The 9,432-nt window shown below is 47.2% G+C and overlaps 1 protein-coding gene across 3 annotated transcripts in view; it reads right to left on the bottom strand.

The window, feature by feature from the left end:
• The window catches only part of fbxo28 (F-box protein 28), a 51,434-nt gene that overhangs the window by 2,400 nt on the left and 39,602 nt on the right, over positions 1–9,432 (bottom strand). For all 3 annotated transcript variants that reach the window (XM_088420915.1, XM_088420917.1, XM_088420916.1), the window contains one exon: positions 3,383–3,578. In XM_088420915.1, coding sequence (XP_088277041.1) covers positions 3,383–3,578 — 196 coding nt within the window. The remainder of the gene's footprint in view (positions 1–3,382; positions 3,579–9,432) is intronic.

Below are 9,432 nucleotides of genomic sequence, written 5' to 3'. Positions count from 1 at the left end.
CCCAGAGAACTCTCCAAGGGACACTGTCGGACGCCTTCTCCAAGTCAACAAAACACATGTAGGGCGACCTCCCACGCACCCTTGAGGATTCTGACAAGGGTGTAGGGCTGGTCCACTGTTCCACGGTCAGGACAAAAATCACACTGTTCCTCCCGAATCCGAGATTCGACCCCCTGACAAACCCTCCCCAGCACCCCAGAATAGACTCTACCAGAGAAGCTGAGAATGTGTGATCCCTCAATAGTTTGAAAACACCCTCTGGTCCCCCTTCTTAAAAAGCGGGACCATCCCCCCAGTCCGCAAATCCAGAGGTGCTGTCCCCGATGTCCAAATAGAGGTTGTTGGATGTTAAGATGTGCTCCTTGTAGGGCTGACACACCTCTGATGTCGATGTCCAAATAGAGGTTGATGTCGGCCAGGCTCAGCCCGAAGTGGTAACGTGGTTCCCCCTTCCCATCAGCTAACCGCCTGTGGGAGGGACCATAGGGGTCAGGTGCAGTGCGAGCTGGTCAGCAGCCAAAGACGGGGACCTTGGCTCTCCATACCCCGGCTGCAGAAGCTAGCTCTTGGGATATGGAATGTCACCTCTCTGACAAGGAAGAAGCCTGATCTTGCGTGTGAGGCCGAAAAGTTCTGCTAGATATAGTCGGACTCACCTCCACAGACAGCTTGAGAGTCCTCTTGAGAGGGGTTGGACTCCCTTCCACTCTGGAGTTGCCCGCAGTGAGAGGCGCAGTGCAGGTGTGGGCATACTGATTACCACCTGGCTCAGCACCTGTACATTGGGGTTTACCCCAGTGGACGAGATGGTACCCTCCCTCCGCCTTTCCTGACTGTGATTTGTGCTTGTGCACCAAACAGCAGTTCAGAGTACCCACCCTTTTTGGAGTCCTTGGAGGGCGTGCTGGAGAGCACTCCCTCCGGTGATTCCCTTGTCCTTCTAGGGGACTTCAATGCTCACATGGACAGTGACCGTGAGACCTGGAGGGGCGTCATTGGGAGGAATGTTAACCCCCCCTGATCTGAACCAGAGTGGTGCTTTGTTTTTTGACTTATGTGCTCATTACGGATTCTCAATATCAAACACCATGTTGAAACATGCGGGTGTCCATATGTGCACGAAGTGTGTGCACCAGGAGACCCTAAGCCACAGTTGGACGGTCAACTTTGTGATCGTACCATCAGATTTGTGACTGCATGTTTTGGACACTCGTGTGAAGAGAGGGGTGGAGCTGCGAACTGATCACCACCCGGTGGTGTGTTGGCTCCGATGGTGGAGGAGAATGCCGATGCCGGTCAGACCTGACAGACGCTGCCACAGGCAGAATTTCTCCCACGTCCTGGGGGAGGCAGGGCACATTGAGTCCAAATGGACCATATTTTTTGCCTACATCGTTGACCGGAGTTGTGGCCAAAAGGTGGTCAGTGCTTGTCATGGTGGCAATCTCCGGACCAAGTCCTATCGAGCCTTTTGGCCTGTGGGACTATGGAAGCAGCTGATAGGTACTGGCTGGCCAAGTGGACTGAAGCTTCAGCAGTCGCCAAGGCAAAAACTCGGGTGTGGGAGGAGTTTGGTGAGGCCATGGAAAGCGACTTCTGGACAGATTAGAGGAAATTCTGGTCCACCATCCGGCGTCTCAGGAGGGGGAAGCAGTAGTGCACCATTACCACTGTGTACAGTGGAGATGGGGCGCTGCTGACCTCAACTCGAGACATTGTGAGCCGGTGGGCAGAATACTTCGAAGACCTCCTCCTCAATCCCTCCGACAAGTCTTCTTTTGAGGAAGCAGAGTCTGGAAGCTCTGAGGTGGGCTCCTCTATCTCCAGGGTTGAAGTCAACGAAATGGTCAAAAAAACCCTTGGCGGAAAGGCCCCAGGAGTGGATGAGATCCACTCGGAGTTTCTAAAGGCTTTAGATGTTGTGGGGCTGTCTTGGTTGACTCGCCTCTACAACATCGCGTGGACATTGGGTAAAGTGCCCCTGGATTGGCAGACTAGGGTGGTGATCTCCCTTTTTAAGAAGGGGGACCGTAGGGTGTGTTCCAACTACAGAGGGATCACACTCCTCAGCCTCCCCTGTAAGGTCTATTCCTGGGTGCTGGAGAGGAAGGTCCATCAGGAGGTTGGATCTCAGATTCAGGAGGAGCAGTGTGGTTTTCGTCCTGGTCGTAGAACAGCGGAGCAGCTCTATGGCAGGATCCTCGAGGGTGCATGGGTGTTCACCCAACCAGTCTACATGTGCTTGGAGAAGGCATTCGATTGTGTCCCTCGAGGAGCTCTGTGGGGGGTGTTTCGGTGGTATGGGATATCGGACACCCTGATACGGGCTGTTCAGTCCCTCTGTGACCGATGTCAGAGTTTAGTTCGCATATCTGGCAGTAAGTCAAATCCGTTTCTAGTGAGGGTTGGACTCCGCGCCAAGGCAGGGCTGCCTTTGTCAACAATTCTGTTTGTTACTTTTATGGACAGAATTTCTAGGCGCAAACAAAGCGTTGAGGGGGTCTGGTTTGGGAACCTCAGCATTGCATCTGTTGTGGAATTTTTAGGATTTAGACGGAATAGATAAAAAAATCTGGAGATCGAACTGTCTTGTATTTAGGTTTCCATTATTTGATGCTTAAAAGACATGAATCTTAAGAGAACAGTTAGGTGTGCTCTATGAGACTGTGACGGGACACGTAAAAGTGAAGATTCTTATTCACTCATTGGGAGTGAATGCCTACACGATGATAACCAGACCTAAAGACATTAAAGAAACAGTTCTCTGTTTAACATGTTTGGTAAGTACCAGTCAGTGAAGTGTAGAAAATGTACAACCCAAAGGGAGGCAAAACTATAACCCAAAGGGAGCCAAAACTATAAAGAGTGAAAGTGAACTCGCTAACCTGTCAGGGTCAGCTCATCCTAGCTGCACAAATATTTCTAATGCATGGTTTACTGAAAAGGTCTTTGTTAAAACAATGCCAGGTGGTCAGTGAATAACAATGTTAAACTAATATAGGCTAAATTCAAAATTCCGGACTCTTCCTTAGAGATAGGGTGAGAAGCTCGGTCATCCAGGAGGGATTTGGTGTCGAGCCGCTACTCCTCTGCATTGAGAGGAGCCAATTGAAGTGGGTCGGGCATCTGGTTAGGATGCCTCCAAGACGCCTCCCACGCATGCTGCCCCAGCGACCCGACCCTGGTCAAAGCGGTAGCTAATGGATGGATGGATGGGTTATTTTATAACTAGCTTGCATTCTGAAAAAGTGTGGCCATCTGTATGTCCATCTGTTTATTTTTTTTCCAATTAAAGTTCAGTCTTTGGTATGTTTTCATAAGGCATCTGAAATTTAGAGAGAAGAAACACATAAATATTTTAAATCATAGAGAACAAGACTACCAGGAGGGGAGCCAATGAGTCGTCCAGACAAGTCAGCTCCAGGCAGCTTTTTCTTCAGAATGGGAACAATCTTCTCATCAAAATACTCCATTGCCATGGAGGAGATGTCCCTTAATTCTTGCAGAACCTCATGAGCTCGCTGTGGAGCTCTGGTCGAGTTCACATATCGAAGCACACGATAGATCTCATCTATGACCTGACGAGAAGAAAATATAATTGCATGATTACTAAAAGACAAGAACCTGGCAATATTGCAAATATTATGATTCAAATAAATATTAAGATTCAAATAAACCAATTACAAAGGATGGAAGACTATGTCTAAATGATGTATTTACTGTATACGCTTAAAATATCCAATTAATAAAATCACAACAAAATACTCTAGTTGATTGTTTTAATGAAGCTACATGAACCCCAATTGCATGGAGTCAGGGTGGAGTATTAAGTGAATAGGAACACTATGACTGAAAATATATTTTTCATGATTTTGGGATCACTTGGATGACAATATAAATGAGACAATTTTGACAATTGGAACACAGTTTCGCATAGCGAACTGAGCTAATGTGCTTGCCTCAATTTCACTTTGGTGAAGACTGTGGGAGTAAGTTAACATTTTTTATCGAAACCTTGTCAAGACCTAATACAATGGGAAACATTGTATACAAATACAAATACAAAACTGTCCGCTTTTTCGCCGCCATCGCGTTCAGGCATCACTGTGTGTTGAGTAAAAACTGAATAGCTGGCCATCACCCAGCATGACAGATTAAAAGCACACATTTTCGGAGTGAGATATAACTGAAAAATTAAAAACTAAAGCGCTTGAAAAATGCTTAACACAAAATAAATGTCATCTTAATGCTCCTGCGAGTGAGCAAGGATGGACGCACCAACAGTTTGGCCAGAATATCAAAATTATAGCGAACCATAATGAATCGCATCTTTGTAAGTTCTACATATTGCCTGGTGTTTGTATATTTAAGTTATACACTGTTAAGTTCCACTCTATTATCTCTCCAAAGGGACACACAGGGACAACTCTTGAGTCCACATTGACCAATTTTTATTTCTCAATTTAAGAATATGTTGGCGTCATGGAGATCATGAGATCAAGGTTGATAACCTTCGAAGCACAAAAAGCAGAGGCTAACAATGTCATTTTGCTAATACATTTCAAACAGTTTCCAAAATGAAACCAATAAATTAAACATTTTAAATTAAATGAATTGATTATCAAAATCTATTAAATTCAACTTCAAGCATTTCAAACTGATCAATACATCCAACATTGAATAATGAATTAAGTTAAATCAAAGAATCACTGTCATGCATATGAATTGCCCACATCAAACAAATTGAATAGTTCAAGTTCAACAAAAGAAAGCAGTGCAAGTACTAACTTCTCTAAATCAAGCAACATAAAACATTTCAAGTTAAATAAAAGAATCACTGTCATTCACATTCAAAATTAATAAATAAGAGGACTTGGCATTTTAAAAGCTGTGTGTAGTACGGTTACTACTACAGTCCATGGGTTAGTCGACTCCAAGAACACCAACCATTGGAGTCTTCAGGGTAAAAACTCCTTTGTGAAGCTTGCGTGTTTCTTGTTGCTGTTTGCTCTGTCCTTTCTTTGACTGGAAATTGAGCCACCTTTCCAGCTCAGGTGCTCTATTTAGCAGCCATTTTGCTGGAGGAGTCTGGGAGATGTAGTTTTTTCTGGAGGATTCTGGGAGATGTAGCCTTTGCTGGAGGATTCTGGGAGTTGTAGTATTGTGGTAGTGGCATGGTTTGACCTCCAGCTATTCAGTTTTTACTCAACACACACTGATACCTTGTTTTTCGAATGGGGACCGGCATCCGACCGCGATAAGTAAAACATAGAAATAAAAATGAGTAGCATCCCCACTTTTCACATTTTTTTTTTTTATATCTACATATACTTAAATCTTAAATGATTAATCCTTATACACTGTACAGCAAGTGATGAGTTACCCCTTTCCTTTGAAGTCTCGTGTAGTTGCGGTCATTAGCTGCAGCCCAAACGTAGAATTAAAGTCAGATCTGTACATGATCAAACATGAAAACAAGAGACAGTTTACACTTGAAATACCATTTTATTATATAAGAAATATGGGATTTCCAACGATCTGTTGACAACAACGTGTGCCGGGGTGCGTTTCATGACCGTCACGGCACGTCCTTGTGGAGTTGTAATCTACTCCTGCCCCAATTCCTGCTTTCACACTGTAGCACTTGTTATGCTGTAATGTGAATTATGATGTTGGTTTGGTATTATAACTTAGGCTAGTGCAGAAGATCTTGGCTCGGCTAGGAGGAAAGTGAGGTGCTCAATGATGAACAGAATGCATATAGTCAGCAAGGTGTTGTTATTATGACCAGTGAAGACAACAAAATATATACAATATATACAATGTGCACAGGGTTGGTTGGTTGGCTCACTCAGTCAGTGAGTCACACGGCAGGTGAACGCACTGGTCAGTTCGCTCGTGGGTTTAGCTCGCCATCAACGGGAACCTGGCCTGTATGAAACAGGACCAGCGATACATATGGTAATCTACCATTACACATCATTCACCAAGTAAAACAACATTTTACAATATCACTTGATAAATCATATCACCATGATCATGATTGTCATGAACATTAAAAAAATCCTAGGGTTTTCAATAGCAGATTGTCACTGCACAAGAGTACTCTTTTATGCATTCAAGCATTGACACGATAGCCTTAGCATATTAGCGTTAGCATGATAGTGACAAGCAGCATGCTGACTCACCAGTCCCTCGTTTACACAAATCATGGCGTGCACAATTTCCCATGAGAAGGGCGGAACATCTGCAATGGTCTGCAATGGTGGCAGCACAACAGTTACTGTCGTGGTCGAAGCCGATTATCGCGGATTCAAATCGGCTACGTTCGTACCTGTGTATGCTACGGTCTGTCCCGCACCCAACTCACGAGGGAATGCCAGGCGCGGCCATGTTTAAAAAGACGTGCACACGACGTCTCGCGATCGATCTCGCGATAGGTCGACACGAAGAAAGTAGCTGGGTTACACCCACCCCCCTTTAGACCCTGCACGTCCCCGGTGCATGGGAACTATAGTCCAAATCAGGAGCGGGACCCACATCAGCATGGCCGAGGGCCTCAACACAAGCATTCGATAGGCTTTGGTAAAGATTTCGGACAACCCCCACAAGAGGATTTCCCAACACTGAATATTGAAGACGGCTAGGCGGTTGACGCTGTCTAACCGGACGTCTAGACTCAACAACACCCCCAGATGACTCAGGTTGAACAGGCTCTGGGGTACCAGCTTCGGGAAGGACACCAGCCTCAGGCTGACCGCCATCAGGCACACCGGTGAGTATCTCCCCCTTCACAGGCAGGACTACAGAATCAGGCCCAGGCGAGCCGTCTCCGGGGTCCGCTTGCACAGGAGGTCCTGACTCGTCATTCCATGTCGACTGATTAGCCGATTCACCCTTAGGTAAGCGATTTTCAGGTGGCATCGCAGTTGAAGGCACTTCATGGGATAACTGAATTGGATCAGCAACATCCGGCTCTGGGTCAAAGGCTCCCTCCACACGAAATGTTACAGGCAGTGGAGGAGAAAAACCAGAGACGGCCCCGGCAGTGTCGTCTTCGGCTTCCTCTTCCTGGACAGGAGGGGCAGCCTCCGTCTGGCGACTTTGGCTGCGAGTGTGTGGTCTGTGAGTCGAAGCGGGCTCAGGAGGGTCTTCGGCGGCCGAAGCGGGCAAGAACCCACATGGCAACAGAAGGTCACGATGGAGTGTGCGGGAAGGTCCATCCAGGCCCTCCGGCTTCACAACGTAGACCGGGAGATCACTAGCGCATTGGATGACCACATAAACCTCGTGCTCCCACTTGTCCCCAAGCTTATGCTTCCCACGGCTTCGCACATTACGGACAAGGACTCTATCGCCAACTTCCAAGCTTGCAGGTTTTACACGCTGGTCGAAACGGCATTTGTTTCTTTGGGCTGACTTGTAAGCGTTCCGCGAAGCAAGACTGTAACTCTCCTTGAGACGGGCTTTAAGACTGCTAACATACTGTGAGTGTGAAAGAGACGGGGGTTCACGCACCGGCAACCCAAAAGCCAAGTCGACTGGGAGACGTGGAGATCTTCCAAACATCAGCTCGTAGGGCGTGTACCCAGTCACCTCGTTGCGGGTACAATTATACGCATGAACCAGGGGTTTTACATATTCTTTCCACTTGGACTTTTGCTTGTTTTCAAGCGTACCCAGCATGCCAAGCAATGTACGATTGAAGCGCTCGACTGGGTTTCCCCTAGGGTGGTATGGAGTGGTTCGGGTTTTCTTGATTCCTGCTACCTCACAGAGCTCTTTAATCAAATGTGACTCAAAATCCCGGCCTTGGTCAGAATGGAGACGCTCAGGGACACCATAGTACACCATGAAGTCATTCCATAAACTCTTTGCGACCGTTTTGGCTTTCTGGTTTGCAGTTGGAATCGCGACAGCAAACTTGGTGAAATGGTCAGTTATCACAAGAATGTCTTTGGTGTTGCTACTATCTGGTTCTAGTGATAGAAAGTCCATGCATACCAGTTCCAGAGGTCGTGAGCTGCGAATGTTAACCAAGGGAGCAGCTCTATCTGGCGGAGTCTTGCGTCGTACGCACCGGCCACAGGTTTTAACAAAGAGCTCCACATCAGAGGACATCTTGGGCCAGAAAAACCTTTGACGAACCAAATCCAAGGTTCGCTCCACACCCATATGTCCCATGTTGCAGTGGAGACTTTTGATAACAGTGGAGCGCAGGGGCGGCGGTAAGACAAGCTGCAGAATGGTCACTTCCCCTTCCCGCCTTCTCCTGAACAAGACACCGTCATCCAGTTCCAGCCGATTCCACTCCCGCAATAGAAGTGCAAGCTCGGGTAGCTCTTCTCGAAGAGCAGGGGGAACTTTTTCACCTGTCTGCAGGTGATGGACCACTACTCGAATTGCAGTATCTGAACTTTGCTCCTCCCTCAAATCAACGTGGGTCAAAGAGGGGATCACAGGTAAGCCGTGCAATTCTTCCTCAGCAAAACCAGGGGGCAGGACCTCTGCGGAGACAGACAGAGATTCCACTAAGGTGATCGGTGGAAGGAAAGCAGATTGCTGATGTGCACGGACGAGACTGCTCTGACAAATGGCATCCACAGTGTCTGATGATAGTTCTGCGGCTTCGCCAGCTTTGGTCAGGTGTTCTGCCAAATAGAGATCCCACTCCGCCCTGGACTGGTGGTCATCAGGAACATCCACATGGGCTCGTCTGGACAGTGCATCTGCGTCGGTGTTTTGTCTGCCTGTACGGTATTGCAACTTGAATGTGTAGGTGGATAATGCAGCCAACCATCTGTGACTTGTGGCATCCAGTTTTGCAGAGGTGAGTACATATGTGAGTGGGTTATTGCCAGTGACTACGGTGAAATTTGTGCCGTATAAATAATCATGGAATTTCTCCGTGACACTCCATTTTAATGCGAGGAACTCCAGTTTGTGAGCGGGGTATCGCGACTCACTTTGTGAAAGTCCGCGACTTGCGTAAGCAATGACACGTAGATGACCATCTTGTTCTTGATAGAGAACCGCTCCCAAGCCGGTTGTACTGGCATCTGTGTGTAAGACGTACGGGACCTTGGGGTTGGCAAACCCAAGCACGGGAGCGGAAGTCAGCTTCTCAATTACCTTTTCAAATGCATTTTGACATTCATTTGTCCATCTGTCACCAAAAGATTGCTTTGGATCAAGATACTTCACCGTGGAACTCTTTCCCTTAGCTGACCGGTGAACGGGTGCATAGCCACGTGTGAGCGTGTTGAGTGGTTTCACGAGGGTAGCAAAATCCCGAATAAACCGTCGGTAATATCCTGCGAAACCAAGGAATGAGCGGAGTTCCTTAAGGTTTCGGGGAACTGGCCAGGATTTTAAACAGGATATTTTTTCGGGATCGGTTTCGACACCTCTTTCCGACACAACGTGGCCAAG

Source organism: Hippichthys cyanospilos, chromosome 8, assembly GCF_059441005.1.
Source record: "Hippichthys cyanospilos isolate Australia breed blue-spotted pipefish chromosome 8, RoL_Hcya_1.0, whole genome shotgun sequence".
Taxonomy (NCBI): Eukaryota; Metazoa; Chordata; class Actinopteri; order Syngnathiformes; family Syngnathidae; genus Hippichthys; species Hippichthys cyanospilos.
Note: the sequence above shows the minus strand (reverse complement) of the source record. Positions and strands in the feature narration are given on the sequence as shown.